General features: G+C 40.5%; 1 protein-coding gene across 5 annotated transcripts in view; it reads left to right on the forward strand.

The window, feature by feature from the left end:
* The window catches only part of LOC132383602 (uncharacterized), a 75,776-nt gene that overhangs the window by 17,588 nt on the left and 30,743 nt on the right, over positions 1-27,445 (forward strand). For 3 of the 5 annotated variants that reach the window (XM_059954791.1, XM_059954793.1, XM_059954789.1), the window contains exon 1: positions 20,665-21,048. The exons of the other annotated variants lie outside the window; for them this stretch is intronic. In XM_059954791.1, coding sequence (XP_059810774.1) covers positions 20,857-21,048 — 192 coding nt within the window. In that variant the 5' untranslated portion in view covers positions 20,665-20,856. Of the gene's footprint in view, positions 1-20,664; positions 21,049-27,445 lie in introns of those variants that run through there. 5 annotated transcript variants of the gene reach the window in all.

The raw sequence follows: 27,445 nt of genomic DNA on the forward strand, positions 1-27,445 counted from the left end.
TACAGTTCTGGTCACTGAATTATAAGAAAGATGTCAACAAAATAGAGAGAGTACAGAGGAGATTTACTAGAATGTTCAAACAACACACACAAAATGCTGGTGGAACACAGCAGGCCAGGCAGCACCTATTGGGAGAAGCGCTGTCGACATTTTGGGCTGAGACCCTTTGTGCCTGGCCTGCTGTGTTCCACCAGCATTTTGTGTGTGTTGTTTGAATTTCCAGCACCTGCAGATTTCCTTGTGTTTACTAGAATGTTACCTGGGTTTCAGCACCTAAGTTACAGAGAAAGGTTAAACAAGTTAGGTCTTTATTCTTTGGAGTGTAGAAATTTGAGGGGGGACTTGATAGAGGTATTTAAAATTATGAGGGGGATAGATAGAGTTGATGTGGATAGGCTTTTTCCATTGAGAATAGGGGAGATTCAAACAAGAGGACATGAGTTGAGAATTCAGGGGCAAAAGTTTAGGGATAATACGAGGGGGAAATTCTTTACTCAAAGAGTGGTAGCTGTGTGGAACAAGCTTCCAGTAGAAGTGGTAGAGGCAGGTTCAATTTTGTCATTAAAAAAAAAATTGGATAGGTATATGGTCAGGAAAGGAATGGAGGGCTATAGGCTGAGTGTAGGTGGGTGGGACTAGGTGACAGTAAATGTTCGGCATGGACTAGAAGGGCCAAGATGGCCTGTTTCCGTGTTGTAATTGTTATATAGTTTTATGGTTATAGGTGAAAGGGCAGGTAGTTTTGAGGAAGTACAGAGGTTACAGTCGGACTTACACCAATTAGGAAAATGGGCAAAGAAATGTCAGTGGAATACAATGTCGGGAAGTGTATGGTCATGCACTTTGATAACGAAATGAAAGGGTTGACTATTTTCTAAATGGAGAGAGAATGCAAAAAACTGAGGTGCAAAAGGACTTGGGAGTTCTTGTGTAGATTCCCTAAAGGTGAGTTTGCAGGTTAAGTCTCTGTGGTGAGGAAGGCAAATGCAATGTTAGCATTCATTTCAAGAGGACTAGAAAATAAAAGCAAATATGTAATATTGATTCTTTATAAAGCACTGGTTAGGCCTCAATTGGAGCATTGTAAGCAGTTTTGAGAATTCAGAAGAATGAGGGCTGACCTCATTAAAACCTATCAAATGGTGAAAGGCCTTGATAGAGTGGATGTGCAGAGGATGTTTCCTGTGATGGGAGATTCTAAGACTAGAGGACACAGCCCCAGAATAGAGGGGCATCGTTTTAGAATGGAGATGAGGAAGAATTTCTTTACCCAGAGAGTGGTGAATTTGTGGAATTCTTTGCCACAGGCAGCTGTGGAAGTCAAATCTTTAAGGCAGAGGTTGATAGATTCTTGATTGGTCAAAGCATGCAGAGATACAGGGAGAAGGCAGGAGACTGAGAGGAAAATTGGATCAGCCATGATGCTATCTCTTTGTGGGCCATATGGCCTAATTCTGCTCCTATATCTTATGGTCTTTCAAACAAAGGCAGTGTGGAGAACAAGGTTACTTGGAGTTGGAAAATATATATCACACTGGATCGTAACATACAATGTAAATCTAAAGGCCGACATCTGGTTTTCAGGTGCACCTTAAAGGAAAAGGTAGAGGTAGATGGACAGAGAAATTTCAAGAGAGAATTGGCTGACGTGGGGCCTACAAGAGCTGAATGTGTGTGGGATACATTAAAAATGATGGCTTGAATTGGAAAAATACACAGCTGTCAGAATGGGAGAATTATACAGGTAAAATAAGAAAAGACCATGGATTTGAAAACAAGGATGAGAACTATCGAACAGAAAAAAGACAAATGCACTCACTATCCAGGATAATTACTGAATATGTTTTTCACTCATCGCAACATAATACCATTGCAACTGCTGTATCAATTACTGAATGTGAGCATGTGATGTGAAAGAGAAACCTAACAAGTTAATTCTCAGGGGAATGCATTGTGTACTCAGTAAAAATGTATGAGTGAAGGGGTTCAGGAGACATGACAAACTGCTCCTTGTTCTAGCTCGTAGTCCTGCCATATGCAGCCCAAATGCATTCCTGATATGACAATGTACTTCTTGTTGTCACTCAGTGAGTTTTGCCTTAAAGCCATCTGGAACAAAGCACAACCATTCTCCTTTTCACATTGTCATTATTATGTGTCAAAAAAGAGTCAATGAGACTGTCATTACATTCTAAAGCTCAGCTGTCATATTGCCCTATTGGCTTGGGATCATCAGACTCACCATTATTTATATAAAGGTAGAGCACAGTCAGTCCAATGAACACATGCTGCCCAGCTGCAACCATGTGACCAATTAGCCTAGCAACCCTTTAGGCGGAAATCGGAGATCACAGAGGAAACCTAACCTATGCGGTCATGGAAGAACATACAAACTCCTTACAGACAATGGTGGGAATTGAACCCGAGTCACTGGCGCTGTATTAGCAATATGCTGACTGCTACACTACCACGCCTCTCCTAAGAAATTAGCTTTATTTGTCACATGTACATTGAAACATGCAGTGAAATGTGTCGTTTGCCCCCAAGTCTTGCCGTGCTTCTGGAACTAATATAGGATGACCACAGGTCACTAATATGAACCTGCATGTCTTTGGAATGTGGGAGGAAACACATGCAGTCACAAGCAGAACATACAAACCACTGGCAGACAGCAGCAGAAATTGAACCCTGATCACTGGTACTGTAAAGTCTTATGCTAACTGTTACACCACCAACTTTGCTGACCTGCTCTCTACACACCCATTGTTCCCAAACCATTACAAACAGCATGCTTCTACGAGTCATTACTTTCAGTCTATTTATCCTTTAATGTTCTAAGTTTAGCAAGTGGTGATGCCTGGGTAATCTTCAAAAAGAATTAGTTGGACAACTCATGCAGAAAATGTTAAAACATTGACTTAAAATCATCTGAGGTTAGGTGCAGAATATATGCAATAATAGAGTAAATATCAGTGTGCCAGAATTGAATATCCAGTAATTCATTTACATTGCATTAATATTATTCTGTGCTGAATCAACTTGTTATGTGGCATCGGAGAAGTACAAGTAGCCATTCTTTGCTGTTATGTAGGATAGTCAGAGAACACTACAGCACCGAAACAGGCCCTTCAGCCCATCTAATCCATGACAAACTAATAATCGGTCCCCACCAGCTGTGGCTCAACATGCTGTTTGCTAGGGACAGCAGCCATACCCTGGTCAACCACTTCAACGAGTGGGCTAAACCAGGTGAAGGTAACCGAAGGGTCTCATGCTATTGCTCAGTTTGGGCTTGCCTACCCAAGCTAGCCAACACTGAACCCAGCAAACTGTGTGAAGGTAATCACTACGTTGGCTCAACAGGCAGGAAGGTGGACCCAGCAAGTGCTGTGGAGCGTTTAGAGCATGACGAGGTACTGAGGACATCTCCAGTCATCTTGATACAGATGGTCTTAGCCAAGTGAGCGAGGACTATACTGTGCTACTCTTCCTCACTTTCAACTGTGTTTTTGCATAAGTCACTCTTGTCATCCATCCTTCCCAAACTAACCTAAGTCCTGTGGTGCCAGGCTAGCAGCAAAGCAGCAGGTGTAGGTACACTGGGAGTTGTAGCCACAAACCTACACACTGAGAGCTCAGGCCATACACATGGGTAGTTATCCACTGACTTGGAGCAGCAGGGGCTTTCAGCAGCTGCCTAAATGACTGTAGCCCCTTTTAGGAATACTCACCTCCATGGTATGAGGAAAGTGCCCTAAACATTGCCTGCTCCATTCTTTCCCTGGCCAGTTTACTGCGGTTGGCAGGGACCCTATCATAATAGTTTAAATACATCAAAAACAATATTAAGGACTATTTCTCTCACCCTCAATGTTGGACAGAGTCGATGCTGATAGACCTCAGAGGGGAACTGCTCTAACAGGGAGAGAGTTATCCTGATCTATATTGCAGCTCTGAGTGAGCTCTGGTTTGCAAGCCTTTCTGAACTTTGCACAAGGAGCACAGGATACACATTCTCTTGGAGTGGAAGAAGAAATCAAGACCAATGTGAGACTGGGGTTGGACTTGCAGTGGAGGTGGAGGTCACTGGCAAGTTTACTGGACCTCCAAATGACGAGTCATGACCATGAAATCTTAGCAATTGCAACAATGATATCTTGTTTAGAGATTTCTCTAGTTTTACCCCTCAGGGCAATTAGCCAGTACAGATATGCTTGCTGAGTGGTAGTGGTGGAGAGGAGGTCACTAAACAAATTGCTATCCATTATGGGAAATCTGGCACATCCTCTCCATGACCTATGAATAAGCAGCGGAGCACCTTTTTAAACAGGCTCATTTAGCTCCACTGTCACAAGAACTGTTAAAGAAAATCTTTTCTACCAATTGCAATAAGCATATACAACAATTCATCTCTGTGTGACAGGAGAACTCTCAACATAGTTCAATAGTCTCTGCTTTATTATTTCATACATTATTATTGCATATTGGGACATTATTATTGGTTATATTATTATTTTGTAATTTATTATTAGTTAAATCTGCTCACTGCTAAGTGTGTTTTTAAACGTTACTGCTGTAATGAAAGAATTTCCCATAGGATCAATAAAATATTTATTATTATTATTATTATACTCAAACTGTTGAACTAGAGTACAATTGGTGAGAGATGAAGGGAGGCTCGACTTACTAAACTCTTTTTAATGATTGTGGACATTTCCTGTCCTGATGCAGAGTTTTGATCTAAAACCTGAACAAGTCTTCCCTCCCCGCCTCCCCTGCATGCCCCACAGATACCGCTTGACTTGCTGAGTTTCTCCAGCCGATTGTTTCTGCAGTCGCTTGTGTCTGAGTTAAAGTGTCTGTTCTTGGCAATATGTAGACACAGGCACGTTGCCCTGAAATGAATTTAACACTCCTAACCTTTACTAAAGCACATTAACCCACAACTCTAAAAATATGAAATAAGAACTGTGATGATAATTTGTTTATGTCAGGGTTCAAACAGGTTAATTCTATTAATTCTTGCCAACAATTAATTCTGCTGCAGAAAAACCATCTCCAGTCAGATGAACACAAGTAATCTCTGCCAAAAATCCATTTTTTCATGTATAACTTGCCTGACCTCTGTTAGATTACTGTAAAATAATCACTTCCAGGTGTTCACAATTCTTTGTTCTTGTAAAGTGACCAAATAACATGAAAATTGGCTACTGCTTTGATGCACCATCAATAACTCACACTGAGACGTAGGCGAGATATCGACTTTTATTGACTGGAAGAAGGAACCAGGAGTGAGTGTCTATCATACAAGGTCTTGGAGACTGAGGCCGAGCGTCAGGCCGCAGATCTCCTTTATACAGGGGCCTGTGGGAGGAGCCACAGGAGCAGTCAGCAGGGGCGTGTCCCGACAGGCACATAGTTCACCACATGCTTATTTTTTTTCTCTCTCTTTCTGCCTGTTCTCCATCTCCCTCTGGTGCTCCCCTCCCCCTTTCTTTCTCCCTCGGCCTCCCGTCCCATGATCCTTTCCCTTCTCTAGCTCTGTATCCTTTTGGCCAATCACCCTTCCGGCTCTCAGCTTCACCCCACTCCCTCCGGTCTCCTATCATTTCGCATTTTTCCCTCCCCCTCCTACTTTCAAATCTCTTACTATCTTTCCTTTCAGTTAGTCCTGATGAAGGGTCTCGGCCCGAAACCTCGACAGCGTTTCTTCATATAGATGCTGCATTTCACCAGCATTTCGTGTGTGTTGCTTGAATTTCCAGCATCTGCTGATTTCCTTGTGTACTGCTTATTTAAATCAGGTTTAAAACAATTTCCAAGAGATCTGTGACTGCAGGAGGGAAACCTAGAATGTGTTAACATTGACTTAAGAACTAAAACAGTGACTTTGTACATTGACACAAAGATTCTGCATATGCTGGAAACCCAGAGTAGCACATGAAAAATGCTGGAGGAACTCAGCAGGCCAGGCAGCATCTATAGAAAAAAGTCCAGTTAGCTTTTTGGGTCAAAATCCTTCTTCAGGTCTTTCCACAGATGCTTCCTGATCTGCTGAGTTTCTCCAGCATTTTGTGTGTGTTATTTTATACATTGATACTGTATTGCAGAATGCACAAGACAGGATGAAATAATATCAGTATAGAGACATTCATTCAAGCTAAGAAATACTTTCAAGGAGTTGGACTAGCAAGGGATTCACTGTGAATAACCATTGGTTTACAGTGCAGAAGGAAGAAACCACTTGACCCGTCATGCCTCTGTCAGCCTTTTGAAGCTACAGGTGTCCCCCCTTTACAAAGGTAGAGCACTCCTATGAAACCTTTCTTAAGCCAAAATGGCATAAAGCGAAGAACCATTAATTTATATGGGAAAAATTTTCATAAAAGCAAAAATCTTTGTAATGCGAAAACAGGTTACTAATGTAGGTCTTTTGTAAAAGCGAAGTGGCGTAAAGCCAACATTTGTAAAGCGGGGGGGACAACTGTATTTATTTAGAAGAAAAGATCAGCTGCATTTGTCACATGTACATCAAAACATACACTCAACTGTCTACCCATTCCGAGGATTGTGCTAGGGACACTTTGTCTCCATTCCTAACTCTAACCGTCTTTGGAATGTGGAGCACCTGGAGGAAAATCACACAGTCCCTTACAGACAACAGTGAGGATTGAATCCTGATCAATGATTGCTGGTGCGGTAAAGCATTGTGTTAATTACTATGCCACTGTGCCACCCATTTCCTTCACCTTTTCCAATATAACTCTGATACACCATCAATAACTCTCTGAGACGTGAGGCAAGATATTGGCTTTTATTGACTGGAAGAAAGAACAAGCAGCAATTGACCACCACACTACATCCTGGAGACTGAGGCCAGGGCTCAGGCTCCAATCGCCTTTATACCGGGGTCTGTGGGAGGAGCCACGGTCAGTGGGAGGAGCCACAGGAGCAGTCAGCGGGGGCGGGGGGGGGGGGGTCATGTCGTTCACCACAAACTCACCCCACCAATACTCAGTACTCTATGAGTCCCTCCCTTTTCCTCTCACAATGACTTGCCTCCTTACCATCCTCCTGTCAAGGTGAGTCCCCCCCACCCATGCTGCAGGCTGCTTCCTGTGCCTGAGGGTGATGCATCAGCAACAGCCACTGCCACTCACCCTTTTCAACAAATTGAATCCTGCAGCCTATCCCAGAATGCCCAGACCTCTGTCAAACATAGCAGCACCCCAGCCATACATGCAGTGCTGTTTAATGCTGGGAGACTGTGGCCTAGAGACAGCACAGGAGGTAGCAGCCCTGTGAGTTCTGGGATAATGTGGGCTGGGTAGGCCCCGTGAGTCTCAATGAAGATGGTGACTGAGTGTGCTTCTTCTGCTTTTGCAGATGAAACCCTCATCCATTGCCTGGGAATTCGAGAGCTGGGCAGGCCAATCCACCTTGGTAATTTGCTTATTATAGCCCCACATATTGAGAAACAGTGGAAGGTGTTGCTTGCTTGTCACCCAGACAGATTGTTCCATACATAAGGACACTGAGATAATTACAAAAGGAAAACAGTAACAGAATGTAGTCCTGCTGAAAGGTTTCAGCTTGAAATGTCGACTGTACTCTTTTCCATAGATGCTGCCAGGCCTGCTGAGTTCCTCCAGCATTTTGTGTGTGTTACTTGGATTTCCAGCACCTGCAGATTTTCTCTTGTTTGTGTACAGAATGTAGAATATAGTATTATAGTTACAGGGAATGTGCAGTTCATGTAGCCAAGGGTCATGACAAGGTAGTATGAGACTGTAAGTAGAGACCAAAATCAGATACAATAGTCCACTTGTGATCTCATGTACAGATGGAGCTATTCTATTTTACATTTGAATTCCAACCCTCTCACCATTTAGGCCAATATGTCATTTGCTTTCTTATTTGTTTATTGTATCTGATTACTGGCTTTATGTAATTTATGTATTGAGACACCTGCATCTCCTTGAAAAGAAATGTTTCATAGACATTCCCCATTAAAAACAAAGGACACAATCCTGGGGTGTCACATGTAGACTATTATATAAATGGAGAATGAATTCAGAAATTGGAAATGCAAAAGGAATTGGAAGTCCTAGTTCAGGATTTCCTAAAGGTTAATTTGCAGGGTGAGTTGGTAATAAGGAAGGCAAATGCAATGTTAACATTCATTTCAAGAGGACTAGAATATAAAAGAAAGGATGTAATGCTGATAATTTATAAGGCATTGCTCAGATTGTACATGAAGTATTGTGAGCATTTTTGGGCCCCTTATCTAAGAAAAGATGGCAGGCATTGAAAAGTCCAGAAGAGATTCACAAAAAAAGGATTCTGGGTATGAAAGGGTTAATATGTGAGGAGGAGTATTGATGTACAAGCTGGAGTTTAGAAGAATGCAGGGGGAGGGGGATCTCATTGAAACCTATGGAATATTGAAAGGCCTAGACAGTGTGGATGTGGAGAGGATGTTTCCTATAGTTGCGGAGTCTAGGACCAGAGGGCATGGCCTCAGAATTGAGGGACATCCTTTCAGAACAGAGACGAGGAGGAATTTTTTTAGCTAGAGGGTGGTGAATCTGTGGAATTCCTTTTTACAGACCGCTGTGGTGACCAAGTCAACGGGTATATTCATAGCTAAATCAGCAATAATTGAATGGTGCAACAAACTCGATGGGATGCATGGCCCAATTCTTTTTGTATGTTTTATTATCTTATGTTTTCTCCTTTATTTAACAATGGTGAAGGTGCTGGTAAATGAATTTTAAAAGAGGGAGTGTTTCATGGATGTGTATCCCTGGTTTTAACCCAGCTGCATTTTTTGTTTCATATTTACCTCTGTCTTCTGTACAGCATCATTGTGTATCTTTAAAGTGGAGGTTGATTGGTTCTTGATTAGTAAGGGTGTCAAAGGTTACATTGAGAAGGCAGCAAAATGGGGTTGAGAAGAAAAATATATCAGCCATGATCAAATGACAGAGCAGACTCAAAGGGCTGAATGGGTCTAATTCTGTTCCTATGTCTCGTGGTCTTAATCTTCAACAAAAATATGATCATAGGTCTAACAACTGAGTTCTTAAGCTTCTCTTTCCTCAGAGCTAGAGTGGATTTCAACATCATTAGGGCACCTCACAGCAGATCCAGACATGATATACATGAATGGAAGATGGATGCTGTATTAAATGAACAAGCAAACATCTTGAGTCCTTGTGAATGTGTACATATTTGCTTGCATATGGTTAAGTGTTGTTACTGAAACACAGGCTTCTATGGTATTTGAAAAATGATTTCATGCTATTAAACTATATGCCAGAAAAGAATTTCAAACCCACAGATAAACATTCAGTGTTTGATGAAAGAATGCACTCAGTCTTTAAAATATTGATTAATGGAAGAATTTTTGCTGTTAGCAAGTTTACCTGACTGGCATGATTGGTCCGTGGCCTTTCTCTCACGTGCATCATGGGTTCAGTGTGCTTTCCGAATTCATGCATGAATTAAGATACCAAAACTGAACTATGTGTGGAAGCATACAGGTTCTTAAAAACTTCAGCTTGTTAACACATGTGGGTTATATTCCTGGCATTTAAATCTGGGGCTTTGTAGAATATTCCATTGTTGGCTGGAAATCAAAGGATTGAGCTTCACTGAAAATTAGTTAATCATAAACTGAATGTGAGAAAATAGGACTGAAACAGTAAGACATAATTTACTTTCCAAGTGTGTAGTGGAATATTCATAGATTGCAACATGTAAATAGTTGTATAATTATAGAGGGGGCGAAGGAGTGGGAACAATGGTAAGACAAAGGATGTAAGGAAGATGACTCACATTGGAAAGGAGAAAGTGATGATAAAGAAATGATAGTGTAAAGAGAGAGAGATGATAAAAAGAAAGAGGGAAAGCTGGTGAGGAAAATGGAATGAAAGAAAGAGAATGATGGTAACAGTAAGTGAGAAAGGAGAAGTACTGTACACCCGGGTAGTTGTGCTCTAACTTGTATTTCCATAACAGTGGATGGCACGATAGCGTAGTGGTTAGTACAACACTAATACAGTGCCAGGGATCTGTGTTTAATTCCCACTGCTGTCTGTAAGCAGCTTGAATGTCCTTCCCATGATCATGTAGGCTTCCTCTGGGTGCTCTGGTTTCCTCCCACATTCCAAAGACGCATGGATAGTAAGATAATTGGCCACATGTGTATAATTGGGTAATGGGGGCTCATTGGGCTGGAAGGGCCTGATACTGTGCTGTATCTCTAAATAAAATAAAGCAAATAAGATAGAAACACAGATTTGTTGTTATGTGGTTGATGCATTATGGACACTATGTTTATTGCATGGGCTGCATTGGAATAGCATCATCAATAAAAGAGTTTAAATCTGTGCTTTGAAGGCAGCTAATGCCTGTTCTGTTATAACATGACTTTCTACAATATGAGGTATCTTAAGAAGATAACCATTATATTGTAGAAGGGATACCTGCACTAAAATAGATAAAGAATTGGTTGACTTGGTATGCTTGGACTTGAATCACAGAGAGTTCATGTGTACATACTGCAAGCATTTAGGAAAGCAAAAGGTATTCATTGCAGAAAGATTTGAGTAGTCCAGAGACACTTGGGTCCAATGATATGAGGCTCTGGTGAGACGGTACCTATAATACTGTTTCTGGATCTGGTCTTCTTACCCAAGGAAGTTAACACTTGCAGTGAAGGTGCATCAGTTGGACTCCTGGAGTGGAGCAGGATTACCTCGACAGGAAGGATTAAGCAAACTGGACTTGTATTCTTTAGAGTTCAGAAGAATGAGGGGTGATCCCATTAAAGTGTATCAATTTCTCCAAGAGCTTGGGGGTAATATTTACCTTCATTTAAATAATTGGGTATTATAAGCAGTCAACTATTCAAGACTGAGAAAGGAAAATAAAATATTCACCAGAATTCACCAGGGGAAACTTTCTCATTGGGTACATTCAAGTCAGAAAGCAATCGCTTTCTGAGATTAGGGTTGTCTAGGTTCAGCAAGTGGCATTTAGAAAAAAGATTTTATTGAATTGTAGGGAAGGCAGAAACAGCTAATTTCTGCTTCTGTTTCTTATTTTCTTGTAAAGGCATTGAATGCATCGCAAACAAATTTGCTGAACTTGCAAAGGTGGTGGTGGGGGGTTCAAGCTATAACGAGGGAAAAATGTCTGCAGAGGGGGATATTGATATGCTAAGCGAAAGGGGATATGGCTATGTCAAGTAAAGGGACATGTTTTAAATTGTGGAGAAGGGGAAAGGGCAAAGTAATTAGTAATTGGTTTATTTTTGTCACATGGAACCACAAAGACCCAACCTTGTTCTTGGAGGGGAGCAGTGCAAAAATACAAGAAATGGAATAGATGCAGTCCATCTCTGGTGGAAAGGAAACCATGAATAAGAAAAAGGAAAAACATCATGGAAGAACTATCATCATCAAAAGAGATATGATGGAGTTCAAAGAGAATGAAATGGAGTTCTTGCAGGAGACAGAGTAAGAGGAACTAATACTTTGGGAGTCAGTAGGCATGTAATGGACATGGGCCACTAATCCATCCCAGGAGATGGAAATAAAGTTAAAACCAAAAGGAAGAGCCAGTGGTGGTCCATGTGAAGATGAAGTAGCAATGGTTATGAATGTCTCAAGTTCTGTAGGACCTGGACCAATCTAGTCATTAATACAGTTGACCATAGGATGTTACTATTCATAAAGATCAAGATGACCTCACATATGAAACTCAGAGTATTGGCATAAGTAAATGGGAAATCAAATTGATTCTTGCAGCAAAGGAAAGTAATTACATCTTCCTACAACTTATATGGTTTTCGTGAAACCAAACAGCCTACAATCTTGAACTCTTTAGCTAAGGAGGATTATACTTGTATTAGAAGCAATTCAGGATAGTTATTGGAAAAAGGGTTGTATCAAGAGGAACTGTTAAAACGATAGTGCTGAATCTTAGAATTATTAGAGTTGATCTTATTGATACACTTCAGCTTCTGAGTGAGCTTGAATGATTAATCAGGCAATGATATGTTCCTTCAGGAAGGAGCCTAAAACTGAGGTTCATAGTTTTAGAATAAAACATCACTATCTAAGACTGAGATAAGTAGGAATTTCTTTTCTCAGTAGATTGTGAATACTTGAAATTCACCACCATTGTGAACTATTGAGACCATAAGACGTTGGTGCAGAATTAGGCTACTCACCCCACCAAGTCTGCTCTGCCAATTGATCATGGCTGATACGTTATCCCTTTCAACACCTTTCTCCTGCCTTTTCCCCATAACCTTTGATGCCCTGACGAACCAAGAACATGACATTGAATAATTTAATAGATCAAGCCTGAAGTCATCGTTTATGGGGGAAAGATAAGGAAAAGGAGTTGAGTCTAAGATCAGATAAACCATGATAAATTTGAATGATGGAGCAGGTTCAAGAGACGACATGGAACACACCACTCCTTGCACTTTATGTTTTTTATTGATTGAAGAGAGTAAGGAAAGAAGAATCAAAGGGGAAATAAGCAAAGGAAGAAGGGAGAAGAAAGGAAAAAGAAGATAAGGCTAGGTCCTTATTCCTTGGAATGTTGGAGAATGTGAGTGAACCTTCTAGAGGTGCATAACATTATGAGAGGCATAGATAAGGTGGATAGTAACAGCCCTTTCCCCAGGGTAGAGGAGTCCAAAGCTGAAAGGCATAGATATAGGGTGAAAGAGTGGCCATCATTAGGCTGAAGGGGCTGTATCTGTGCGTATTGGTCATTACTCTAGATACTCATATTGATATTGAACTTCCATCATCTCAAAATATCCAAAAATGCTTTCCAGCTAACAAAACAATTTGGAAGAATATTCGAGTAAAGTGGAAGGAAACAGATGAATAACATTTACTGAAATTTGCAAGAAATACTAGTAAAATCAGCAACCATTTTATTTAGTTCACTTGCAATGCTGAGCCAGGATATTTGTTTATTGGCAGGGTTGATGCAAAAGTCTGTGGACAAGCTCTGGTCTACAGTGACCTTGTGGAAGATAAGAGATATAAGCAACTTAGGTGAAGACAAGGTATGGCTAGTCTGCAATATTTCCTGCTTTCCTCCTCTCCTGATACTGGGATAGCATCAGTCCTTGATATTCAACTCAAAGATTATTCTATATTATAGAAATAAGAGAGTAAAATAATGGTGTTAAGTCTGTAACACCTTGAACTCTTGATATTGCCACACCATTGGTCTGCCAGCAGAAGTGGAGAATGCTAGTTCTATTTTAACATCTAAGAGATATTTGGATAAATACATGGATGGGAGGGGTATGGAGGGCTCTTGTCTAGGGGCAGGTTGATGGGACTAAGCAGAATAATCATTTGGCATGGACTAGATGGCTGAAGGCCCTATTTCTGTGCTGTAGTGATATTTGATGCTATGGAGTGTGGATGGGGAATGAAGGGAATAATAATTACAAGTATGTTCATTTAATGCCTGTGAAAGAAAGAACTTTACATTGAGCAATCATTGAATTTCACCAGAAATGAGATACCTACCAAATTTGAAGAAAAATGAAGAACACATGACTATCAATGGACTGAAGGATGCCCCTCTCTGCTACATATTTTGTTGATTATGCACAATAATTTTTCAAAATAGATGTTGCTTTCATAGAGTATTGAGAATTTCTACTCTACTGACTCTTCTCAGAAGTATAGAAAATAGATTCAAATTAATCTATTGCCAAGCACTAGGACTAGTGTCGACTATAGTGATTGACCGCCTGATCTGTGTAAAACACTTCATTGCACAGTGGACCATACTTGCCCATTCAGTCCATCTACCCCTCTACTTCCAAAGTTAAATTTGTCAAACTCTTCCATAAGGAGTTTGCAGCAACTGCAATGTGATCCAGTTCAATATCAAGTAGACAGCTTGTGTCTGTTGAGAAAGGAAGGCAAATAAATAGTGGTTCATCATGAGACATGGGTATTTTGAACTGAAATAATAAGGTATGCTGGAGATTAGGAACATTGGAATTAAATATCACGCAATGTGCAGCCCACATGAGAACAAGTCGAGCGTTGTATGTTCATTTATAGGGGAAATGTCTTTGGTTTCTTTGGAACAGCTGGCTTTTCCTGCGTGTAAGGATGTGATGGAGTTCTGTCAACCATGCATTGATGCCTGCCCCAAGTTTGCTGAGCTCAGTTGACAGCCTTTCAGTGGAGGAGACAGCCTGACCTGGCATGTTTTGGATTCCTTTCCACAGTTTTATTTTGCATTACACCAGCTTCTCACGGAAAAGCCCCACACTCAAAAATGTCACGGGCGCAAAACAGCCTCACAACCAGGTGACAGAGCTTTATTAACCTGGAGAATCCTAAATGATTCATATCATACTGTACATAATGTGTTTTAATAAGTTTTGGACTGTTTACCCTTCTCCATAAATGATGACAACCTGACTTGCTGAGTTTGTCCTGTGTTACTGTATGTTACACCAATAAGTTTTCAGGAGTGGCTTGATATATGCAGAAAGACAAAGATTCAAATTATTTACTCAGAACTGTAAAACTTTGTTTATTAGGACAGAATAGAAAGCATTGAAATATTGATCTAGGTATGGACAGCTCTCTCTCACTGCAGCACACCTCCCATTCTGCCTGATTTGTGGTGCTGTTCATAACTAGCCTGTCATAACTAGTAAGTCCTTGAAGAATGACCCCCAGGCCCCTCAAATGCTCTATTTTACATCTTGTCCACTGATATGAATGAAGTATGGCAGTAAGTGGACCAATATATCAGCATCAGCTCAAACCACCAAACCAGAACCAATCATGACTTGTCACCACACTTCACGAGTCCCACCCTTGCATTCACCTAACTTTCATGCTTCCGTGGATGCGGTTCCATAGTAGATTGCATTCTCATTTTGTATTTCCATAGCAGTAACCAAGATATCTGCCTTCCTCCAGTCCTAACTCTGTGTGCATCCACACCTCTTTTTTAACCCATTTTCAGAAGTTCACCTTCAGATGCTAAGCTCATGACCTTCCTCCTCAAAATTCTCTGCTTCTTCTCTCCTCCCCAGGATACTCCAGTTTGTTAATTGAAACATTTTGTCATATCCATATCACTCTGGTTAATTGTTATTTTGTTCAGGAATGCTGCTGTGACATATCTGTGAAGTATGATGATTGGGCCATTTCAAAGAAAGGATGTGCCATCTTTGGATAGGGTCCAGAAGAGGTTCACAAGAATGATTTTAACATATGGGAAGTGAGAAGTGTTTGATGGCTCTGGGCCTGTACTTGATAGAGTTTAGAAAAATGTAGGGGATTCTCATTGAAACCTACCAAATATAGAAAGGCTTTGATAAAGTGAACATGGAGAGGTATTTCCAATAGCGGAGAGCCTAGGACTAGAGGGCACAGCCTCAGAATAGGATGTCCCTTTAAAACAGAACAGAGATGAGGAGGAAATTCTTTACATGGTGTATCTGTGGAATTCCTTGCAACGGTTGGCTGTGGAGGCCATGTCATTGGGTTTATTTAAAGTGGTGATTCATAGATAATTAGTGAGGGCTCAAAGATTATGGGGAGAAGGCAGGAGAATGGGATTTAGAGGGAAAATAAATCAGCAATAGTTGAATGGCAGAGCAGACCTGATGGGTTTTCTTCTCCCATGTCTTATGGTCTTCTGGTATCTCCAAATATTTAATAATGATGAAAGTGCCATGAACTGGTAAATGATCTTTAAAAGAAGGGGTGTTTCATAGATGTGTATCCCCAGTTTTAACCCAGCTGCGTTTTTACTTCATATTTACCACTGTCTTCTGTTCAAAGTTGTCATGAGTAGGAATCAGAAAAAAGTCTAATTTTAGCACTGTACTGGAAAACTGGTAAACTCATGGGAATATTGATTTAAGCTCTTACAACATTAATTTAAACTTTTACATGTGGCTCAAGGCGCCAAGTAATCTTCTCTGTAATCTACAACTAAAGTTCAGACACAACATGCTAAATAATTTCTGGCCAGCCTCCAAAATTACTTTATTGGTCCCTGAAATTTGTCCTCACTCATCTCCTTTTTGACCTTTCTCATTGTGGTCTTGTCTTCTATTATAACTAAGATGAATGGACTTGGTGTTTCTGGTTAACGCCAGTGGTTCTGATCACAACTGGTGATGTTTATTTGTTTAAAAGTCTAAATGCAAGACCCAAGAGTCTGAATCTGTCAGTTTACTGACAGTAATCTGCACATAATTCGACCTTGTGTGAGATCTTACGCCCAATAGATTTCAGTAGTGATTGTTAGTTTGTGGATAAGCTGCAAAGTGGTAGTTAATGTTCTGTTTTAGATGTTTAGGCATTGTAGATGAAGGGCTTGAAACATTGTTCAGGATTCCTACCACCCATCTCACAATGTCTTAGATTCATTACTGTCAGGAAGGGCGTATAGAAGCATCAAGACTAGAACTGCTAGACTGGGAACAGCTTCTTCCCCCAGGCTGTGAGACTAATGAATACCCTGCATCCACCAAGGTCTCAGAACTAGGAAGTGAGCTGTTTATTGTAATGTTTACTGTTTACTTGTGCTGAAAACTACATACATTTTGAATTATATTTTATTAATTTATTTATGGTAATATTTGTTTTATGTGCTCTGTGTGATATATGTGTTTTGTGGGAGCACTGTGGTCAGCAATAATATTGTTTCGTTTGGTTGCATACATGAAAATAAACTTGAATGTAATGATAAATAATAATTTTAGATATTTATAAGTATGGCATACATTAACCTTTTATTGCTTTAAAAAGGTTATCTGAAAATTTTACAGTTTTATAATGTTTCTACTTGTCAGAGATATGTAAAATATTAATATTAGTGAGACATGAGAGATTATAGATGCTGGAATCTAGATTAACAAACAATCTGGTGGAGGATCTCAGCGGATAGAACACAATCAGAATCAGAATCAGGCATATTTTCACTGATGTACATTATGACATGAAATTTGTTGTTTTATGGCAACAGTACATTGCAATGCATAGAAAATTACTATAAGTTACAATAAGAAATATAAAAAATAGTACATAAAAGAGAGCAAAAAGTGAGGTAGCATTCATAGGTTCATTATCCATTCAGAAATCCGATGTCGGAGGGAAGAAGCTGTTCCTAAAACATTGAGTGTGTGTCTGCAGGCTGCTCTATCTGCTCCCTGATAGGAGCAATGAGAAGAGGGCATGTTCTGGAGGACAAAGGTTCTTAATGATGGATGCCACCTTCCTGAAGAATCACCTCTGGAAGATGTTCTCAGTGGTGGGGAAACTCGTGCTCATGATGGAGCTGGCTGCATTTACACCTTCCTGCAGCTTTTTCTGAACTTCTACATTGAAGTTTCCATACCAGATGGTGATGCAACCATTCAGAACTCTCCATGGTACATCTTTAGACATTTGTTTGAGTCTTTGGAGACATACCAAGTCTCCTCAAACTCCTAATGAAGTTTGTATAACCAGTGGCATATCTAAGGTATGGCAGGTATGGCACGAGCCATTTGAAGAGGGTTTTGAGCAGTTTCTTTTAAAATCAGCCAAGCCATCCTCGGATAGTAAAATAAAAATGCTTTTCAGATGTATGATCTGTCTTTGATTATCATGGGTGAGAAGCACTTGTTTCAGAGCATTGTGTAAGAAGACCATAAAACGTTGCTTCATGAAGGAGAAGGAAATTGGAGCTGAAGGACGGAAGAGACGAAAGTTGGAGGTGGAGCAAGCCAAGCAGTCGAGCAAGTTCTTCATGACCTTCTTTGAAAAGCCTGGAATAAGTAGTTCGACATGTTCCATGGAGTCGCCTGCATCTGCTACAAATTTGTTAGAATCTGAAGGTGGATCAAGTACAAATGCGTCACAAGCCAAGGAGGAAGTCAAGTCAGATAAATCTGAGAATGACGAGATTAAGAGCAAGGCTGCCACAGAGAACATGGACATGACAGGAGGGGAAGACAATGGTGGTGGTGGTGATGTTGAGTGTATTGATGAGATTTTACCTGATGAGATTGAACCTGACGACATTGAACCTAGTGAACTGGATGGTGCCAAAGAGCCTCAAACTGTCATACCAGAAGTGATTGAACAGCATGACATTGGACTTCTGAAGTTCAGCAAGGAAACTGGAAAAGCAATTCTGCCTGACATGTTGAGAACAGAAGTAATAAAGCTGGGTTCGAAGTATTTCCAGAACAGTGAGGGGCCTTTCCTACCAACAAATAACCGCTCAATGAACAAAACTCGGTTCAAGAGGAAATTGGGAAATGGTCACGGTGAGGAAGTGACTCGCTCATGGCTAATCTATTCCCCTTCTAAAAAGTCTGCATTTTGTATCTGTTGTCTTCTTTATTCCCGGTCAGACTGTCAATCCTCATTGGAGCAGGAAAGTGGATTCAACCAGTGGAAAGCACCTGAAAGGATTAGTGTTCATGAAAATGCCAAGAATCATCGGGAATGCTTCACACAGTGGAAAGAAATGGAAAGAAATTTAGCTGGAAACGGAGGAGTTATTGACGCAGTATTTCAGTCACAGATTGAGAAGGAAAAGCAGAAGTGGTGTGATATCTTGACAACAATTCCTTATGACTCAGAACCTGGCTTTGCGAGGACACAGGGAGTCACTTCAGCTAGACGATAACTCCAATTTGGGATATTTCCTTGGCTTACTGAAACTACTGGCCATCTTTGACCCTGTCATAAAAGAACACCTCACTCTCTTGGAAAGTCATCCTGGATCCACGTCTTATCTTTCACCGGGTGTCCAGAATGAATTTATCCACAGGATGGCATCAACTGTTCACCAGAGTTTACTGAGAAGCATTTGTAAAGCCAAGTACTATGGTTTTATGTTCAACTTGACTCACAATAAGGCACACCATGAGCAGATCTCAGAAGTAGTGAGGTATGTGGAAGTTGATTTTGAGAGGAAAACGGTCCTTATTAGAGAGTCCTTCCTTGGTTTTATCCGGATAAGCCAGAAGGATGCTGAGGGCTTGGCTGAAGACATCTTGAAACAGCTAGAGAAGGACGAAATGGAGCTACAAGATTGTTGGTCACAGTGCTATGATAACGCTGCTGTGATGGCTGGACACAGAAGTGGCGTACGTCAAAGAATGTGAGAAAAACAACCTGACTGTGTTTGTGAATTGTGACAATTACTCACTCAACTTGGTGGGTGTACATGCAGCCAAGTAGAATACAATGATGGTCACGTTTTTTGGAACCATCGAAGCTCTCTACATGTTTTTCTCTCGTTCAACACAGCACTGGGAAAAGCTCAAAAACGCCACGCCTGTGGTTGTTAAGTTGGAGTCCGAAACCAGGTGGAATTTCAAGGACAGAAGCAATGAGGCCCATCAACAAGTTACTCGAGGAGATACTTCAAGTTCTCCAGGACATGATAGACAATGAAAACGAGACCAGTGAAACAAGAAGTGACACAAGGCAGCTGTACAACTGCATGTTGAGTTACAAACTTCTGATTTTGCTAGGATTTTGGAACAAAGTACTCATTCACATTGACCGTATTCAAAAGAAGCTGCAGGATCCTAGTATGAACTTCCACGATGCTGCCCTGGATTTGAAAGCCCTCTGAGATAATTTTTATGATGAAAGAGAAGTGTTGGTCAGTCGAAGAAGTCACTCGAAGAAGGAGTTGGTCTCTTTCAAGAATGGAATATTGAAGTTGAAAGACGTCAGAAGCGAAAGAAACGAATGGCTGATGAGAACTCGAGAGAAGCTGGGTAACCTGCTAAGGAGGAAATGGAAAGAGTCATGAAGGGAACACTTGACCGTCTTCACAGAGAAATGGATGAAAGGTTCGCTCGTTTCCATGAGACTGACGCCAAGTTTGGGTTCCTTTTCGATGTCGAAGGACTGTGTTACAGCACCAACAATAACGACCTAAAGAAGAAGTGCGAAAATTTGAGCAAATTGTACAGCTCTGATGTTGATGGACAGCAGCTATATGAAGAAATTTTGGATTACAGAATGTTGCTATCAAGGCAGGTCACCATGAAAATATCAAGACCTGAAGAGCTTCTTGAATTTATATTTCAGTATGGAGATGAGAGTGTCTTCCCCAATCTTTGCATTGCTATTCGGATAATGCTAATCGTCACAGTTTCCATCGCCAGCTGTGAGAGATCATTCAGCAAGTTAAAACTAATACTTTCATATTTGAGAGCCTCCATGGTCAAGCCAAACCCTGTGATCTTGCTATGCTGAGTGTAGAAAGAGAAGAAACTGAAAAAACTGACTTTGATCACATCATAGACCAATTTGCATCAGTGAAAGCAGGAAAGTGCCGTTATAATTTTCATGTAGTGCCATAATTTGTTAATTAAAAGATTAACGAGCTTGACTTGTATTTTTGAGCTGATAAAGTTATCCAAAAGATGGGTGTCAGATGTTTGGACAGGGGCGCAATTTCAGAGCTTGCCACAGGCGCTATTTTCCATAGATACGCCCCTGTGTGTAACTGCTGGCATACCTTCTTAGTAATTGCATCAATATGTTAGCTGTTTGTGTTTGTAGCTTCTTTGGAGCAAAGAGAATCCTGCTGCACCATCTATATGGGCCCTACCAAAGATGGTGATGAATCAGCATACAAGAAAATTTGGTTGAGTGGTGTCTTAACAACAACTTCTCACTCAATGTCAGCAAGACCAAGGACCTGATTATAGACTTCAGGAGAGGGAAACCAGAGGTCGAAGAGCCAGTACTCATTGGAGGATCAGAGGTGGAGCTCCTCCAGCAGATTTGCTTTTGTTGCTATTAAACAATGTTAATAGCTAGCCAAGTAATTACTGTAAACACAAAGTACACTGCAAATGCTGTGGTCAAAGCAACACGTACAACACACTGGAGGAACTCAGCAGGTCGGGCAGCATCCGTGGAAACGAGCAGTCAACGTTTCGGGCCGAGACCCTTCATCAGGACTGATGAACGAAGGGGCAGGGGCCCTATAAAGAAGGTGGGGGGAGAGTGGGAAGGAGAAGGCTGGTGGGTTTCAGGGTAAAAACCAGTCAGAGGAAAGATCAAGGGGTGGGGGAGGGGAAGCAGGTAGGGATAGGCAGGAAAGGTGAAGAAGGAATGTAAGGTGAAAGCACTGTGTAGTAGAAGAGGGCAGAATCATGACAGAGGTGATAGGCGGCTGGAGGAGGAGGCAGTGTGAAACTGGGATGGGTGAAGGGAGAGGGAGGGAATTACCGAAAGTTGGAGAATTCAATGTTCATGCCAAGGGGCTGGAGACTACCCAGACAGTATATGAGGTGTTGCTCCTCCAGCCTGAGTTTTGCCTCATCATGGCAGTAGAGGAGGTCATGTATGGACATATCCAAATGGGAATGTGAAGCAGAGTTGAAAGTAATTACTGTGACTTTCAAAACATTCGGGGGCCTTGCAAGTATGCGTATCCCAAAAGGGCATCACAAGTGTTGTCAAAGGTTGTTGAAGACCAGAAAGCTTTATGCTATTGAGTCTGACCCTTTGCATTTGCTGTAGGTAAGCATGGCAGAAGGAACTCTTGTTGCAGCTTTGGGGACCTGAGTACTTTACACGCAATGATATATTTTTGAAAAAGTAATATTGCAGATGCTGAAGATATGAAATAAAACAGCAAATATTTGAAATACGCAGAGGTTCAGAGGGAAAAGCAGAGAGAACCAGAATTTATAATTAAGATGGAAGGTAATCAATCTAAAATTCAAATTGTTTCTTCCTCTAAAAATGCATTAGACATGTAATCACCGTTGCAAGGTAATAAGGCAAGTAGCAGCATTCTCTCTCCCATTGGCCAAAAGATGCAAAAGCCTGAATGGACAGCCAGGCTCAAGGACAGCTTCTATCACACTGTTATCAGACTCTTGAACAGACTTTATGTATGATAAGATAGATTCCTGGCCTCACAATCTACCTTGTTATGATCTTGCATATTATCGTTTCCCTGCACTGTACTCTTTCAGTGGCATTTGCACTTCATTCTGCATTATTATTGTTTTACCTTATTCTAGTTCAATGCACTGCATAATGATTTGATCTGTACAAGCAGTATACAGGACGAGCTTTTCACTGTATCTGGGTACACATGGCAATAGCAGACCAATATCAATAGCAATCTGTTGGTGAGGTTAGCAGAGAAATGTGTATTAATCAGAGCAACAGGGGAAAACTTGCTCGCACTGATTCAAACCAGTTCTCTCTCTACCCTCTTGTGCTTCACTCTCACACACTTTTCAAAAGAAAGCATCTTACCGGTACTCCAAAATCTTTTGACTTGGAAGCAAGTGTTCTACCTCGTTTATATCTGACACTTCATTAACGTGACTTTTTCTTTGTCCTGGGCACATGTCTACATTTGGTGAAAATGCTAACATTTGCAAGTTTGAAGTTCAGATATTCCTCTGAATCAGAAAAGTCCTGATTTCTGTCACTTAATCAAGTGACTCTCCAGTGCACTACGAAAAAATGCAACCTTAACAGCTCCGCTGAAGTTTGGAGGGGCTGATATAAATGTCTTGACCAAAAATATAGATGGATGGATTAGCAAGTTTAGAAAATGACACAAAAATTGGTGGATTTGTGGATTATGAAAAAGGTTGTTAAAGGACAATGAAATGACAGAATTTAATTTTGGTAAGTGTGAGGTACTGAAATTTACAAAGTCAGATATAAAGGACAAGTGCACAGTAAATGGCATGATCCTTAAGTGCATTGATGTACTTGGGAATCTTAGGCTGCAAGTCCATAGCTCCCTGAAAGTGGCAACACAAGTAGATATCATAGTGAAGAATGTGTATGGCATGCTTGCCTTTATTGGTTAGGCACTGAATATAAGAGTCAGGAAGCCATGTGGTAGCTGTATTAAACTTTGGTTAGACTGAATTTGGAATACTGTGGGTAGCTCTGGTCAAGGAATGACTTGGATGCTTAGTATCGGAGTCAGGCTTAATGTCACTGGCATACAGTATGTCATCAAATATGTTGCTTTGCAATAGCAGTACAATGCAATACATAATAAAAAACTTTAAATTACAGTAAGGAATATATATATATATAATTAATTAATGAAAAAAAAGAGAGGGTAAAAGTAGTGAGGTAGTACTCATTGTTCATTCAGAAATTTGATGGTGGAGGGGAAAAGTTGTTCCTAAAATGCTTACTGTGTGTCTTCATGCTCCTGTACCTCCTCCTCGATGGTAGCAATGGGAAGGAGGCATGTCCTGGGTGATGGGGGTCCTTAATGATGGATGCCGCCTTTTTGAGGGGTTACATCTTCAAGATGTCCTTGATGCTGGGAAGGTTAGTCCTCATGACGGAGCTGGCTGAGTTTGCAATTTTCTGCAGCTTTTCCCACTCCTGTGCATTGGCCCCTCCATAACAGATAATTAGTCCACAATCAGTCTTACTGAAGTTGAGTGCAAGGTTGTTGTGATACCACTCAATCAGCTGATCTGTCTCACTCCTGTACGCTTTGTCACCACCTGAGATTCTGCCAACAATAGCTGTGTCTACAATAGCACAGGATGCTTCAAAAGTTAATGAGAATGCTTGAGTTAATATTAGTGTATTAACTATAAAGAAATGTTGGACGAACTTGAATTATTTTCTCTGGACTTTGGGAGTCTGTGAGGCATGGTTAAAGTAGGCAGTTAGAGCCTTTCTCCCACGGTAAAAAAATGTCAAATATTAGACGGCATAACTTTAAGGTGAGGGGGTAAAGTTCAAAGGAGATGTACGTGCAAGCTTTTTTTCTTTACAGAGAGAGTGTTAGGTGCCAAGAACAGGCTGCCAAGGAAGCAGACATGATAGAGGCATTTAGACAGACATATGAACACGTAGTGAATGGCATGATATGGATCATGTACAGGCAGATGGGATTAATTTCATTTGGCATCACGGTTTGCACAGACGTTATTGGAAGAACCTGTCCCATACTGTATTCTGTCATTTGACACATCGTGTCTATGCTGACTTGTCAAACAACGTCCTTCTGCCACATCTCTCACATGCTTAGCAACCCCAGACTGACTCTGCAACCAGTCTCCCACACTAGAGGCAGTTTAAAGTAGGAATCAGACCTATGAACCAGCACTTCATCGGAATGCAGGAGGGACCCACAGAGCCCAAGAAAGACACTTACAGTAGCACCAGAGCCCTGCCTGTAGCGCCAAATGACAGAATCAAACCCATGTCACAGGAGTTGTGAACCTGTCGTTATTCCTATTGTGTCACGCCAACTTTTAAGTTCCACCAGAGGTGTGGTGCCTCCAGTAGTGTAGACCATGATGTCTAGAATTCCCTCTCTGAACCTTACTTTAAGGCATTCCTTTCTATCTATTTCATTGATCAAATTCTTGCACATGCCCTATTGTTTCCTGCATGGGTTGGTGTCAAATTTTCAATAACTATACTGCCATCAATCATGTTGCCATATCTATTGAAGTGAAAGATGTTATAGAAATCCCCCTGTAAGACTTAGCTGCTTATTATCTCCTTTACACAATAAATACCTTTGTCTGCATTTGTCACCTTCACATTGAATGCCAATCCTTACTAGCTCCGCTTCAAGAAATAAACTTTTTGAAATGTGTCGTATATGTACCCTGAGCTCAATGTCAATCTTCTGGAATATATTTTATTATATTTTAATTTATTTTTGGTAGAATTACTTTGTGTTGTTTGTATGAGTTACACGTATTGTGTTGTGCACCTTGGTCTGGAGGAATGTTGTTTTGTACATGTGTATAGTTGAATGACAATATACTTGAATTTAAATTCACACTGCTTTAAGGGGTAGAAAAATTTTATGTTTGAATTTCCTTGGAATTGATAAGTCCTTGCAGATACTATTTCCTCTTTAGATCAAATCAATATCCATTTGCAAGCTTTTCCAAGTTCTGTGCATACAATGTGGGAAGTATCTCACTTGCATCAACCTTATGTATTGTTGTTAATATCAACAAACTGATGTCATATTGCTCTTTCAACCTCCCCTCCAACACAAACGAACTCACAGTAGTTTGCATAATTATCCTAACCCACAGAATATCTCAGACCAATTTTGGTGACTTTTAAGGACACACCCTTTGTTTTGTGACCACTTTGCACTTCTTCAAATCAAAGGCCAGATTGGAAAAATGTGGAAGTGTTCCAAAATGGACTTTCTGAGCCACTGCTTGGAATGAGTGCAGGGACAAGCTGGGAACTCGAGATGCCAGAAATGGGATGAATCATAAGTCCTCCAACTGAAAATAAATCTAAATGGAAAAGAAATCCCAGAGGGCTCTGTCAACGGAAATAAAATTTACATCCCAAAAAGTAAAGACTGATACCTGCCTTAACGAGAGGCAATAAAGGAATCATTTAGTACAGATGGAGGCTATCTTACCTATCATTCTTTTGCTTTCAAAGAGTTTTCTGACTGGTTCCACAATTGTCTTTTTGCTGACAGGTCACATTTTAGTTTGAAATCTAGTTTCCTTTTAAATACTACTCTTTCGGTTTATTTTGCTACTCTCTCAAGTAGTTACATTGTAGATTGTAATAGAAATATCACCTAAAAAATGTCCTCACTTCCATGTGGCATTTTTATCTTTAACCTTTGTCATCTTATTTTCCACCCTCTACAAATCACATTCTCCCATCTACTCTGTCAAATCCTCTTTGATAATTTTCAATACTATAATACATGTCAAATGTATTATCGGTTGGGAACAATCATGGTTGTGTTGAAGTTGCACCACTTTAAGGAATTTACCTATCATGTGTCAGTTAATACCCATGTTGTGCAACAGATTCTTGTTTGGAAAGTTCCAGAACCTGTACCCATCAATGGAAAGAGCAACTAGAAGAATGTTGTTCTTAAAGAGTAAACCATTGTTTTTGTTAGTTTTATTCAAAGAACATTTATTATCAAAGTATGTAAGCAGTATACAACTCTGAGATTCATCTTCTCCACAGACAGCCACAAAACAAAGAAAACCACGGAACCTCCCCAAAGAAAAATAATCAAACCCCCGACACTAAAACACACACACACACACACACACACACACACACACACACACACAATTATTGTCTATTTTCTGGTACCTTAGAGAGAAAGAGATACTGTGGCAGCTAGCAAAATTAAATCTAACCTTGATCTTCCCTTCTTTAAGGAGAACAATGAGAGGTTATTTGATATCTAAGTGGTATGTCACCTGGCCCAAAATGCAAAAATACTGACAGATTACATTTAAGTGTGTAAAGTGTATTGTGGATCGTGTGAAAAATCTATCTGCGTGCCCCTAGAGACCACCTGAGGCATTGCCTTTAGGTAAACCGCAGTCCACTTTCTTCAAAACCATGCCCCTTTCTGATGTGGGGTCAGTTAAAGGACAATTGTAGCTACAAGGAGCTTTATGTCTTCTATTCAGATACACCATCATGAAATGCTTGGCCTTTAAAATATGTTTGCTATGCTTTTGTAACAAAATGTCATCTTTACAACATGACATGCAATGAGCTATATATCTTTTATCAACGAGGTTGCCAAAAATGTTCTCTCTGACGTACTTAAGATAAACCTTCAGATTGAATTTTGTCGTCTGATTAAGATGATCATGCCAAAGAATAAAAGGACTAAAACAAAGGTGCTTTTTGTAAATGTGCTGTATCATTTGAGGGACATGATTCAAAGACCTGAAACACATTCCATGAAAGTTTGTCTTTGGTTGCACTAACTACTGTTCATTGCAATCTTGCAGAATGAAGGGAATCTTTGCATTCATATTGAAGAAGAAGGCTGATAAGTTACACTATTTGTATCAGGCCTTTCACTACCTGTTTTCCTGTTCCCAAGGAACCTTTGAGTGTTTATGCAATAACCACTGAACCTGTTTTTGCTCCCTTTCCAGGAGTGACTTACCAATCAAAACAATTTCCTCTTCATAAAAAGTACCTTCTTCTCGCTTGTAGTTCTCTGCTCATGATGGTAACTCCTTATGCTGAACCTCTTGCTGAGACAAACACTTTCTTCTTATTTACTGACAGTATATATCAAAACCCTTTATGACTTTGAATGCCTCTCCTTGCTATGTCATCAGTGCTTTGGGGCGACTGAAGTTCACAGAGACAACTATATACTTAAGGAGTTTATTGTACGCTTCAGTTTTTCTCCAGGGTAGTGGAGTCTGACTCATAGGCTTAATGTGAGAGGTGAAAGATCTAAAGGGTATTTGAAGGCCAGGTTTTTCTGCACAGAATATAGTGTGTATGTGGAATGAGTTGCCAGAAGTGGTGTAAGCAGGTACAATTCCATCATTTAAAAGTTATCTGAACAGTTGCATTGGTAGGAATTACTTGGAGGAATATGGGCCGGATGCAAG

The sequence above is a fragment of the Hypanus sabinus genome, chromosome 30, assembly GCF_030144855.1.
Source record: "Hypanus sabinus isolate sHypSab1 chromosome 30, sHypSab1.hap1, whole genome shotgun sequence".
Classification (NCBI taxonomy): domain Eukaryota; kingdom Metazoa; phylum Chordata; class Chondrichthyes; order Myliobatiformes; family Dasyatidae; genus Hypanus; species Hypanus sabinus.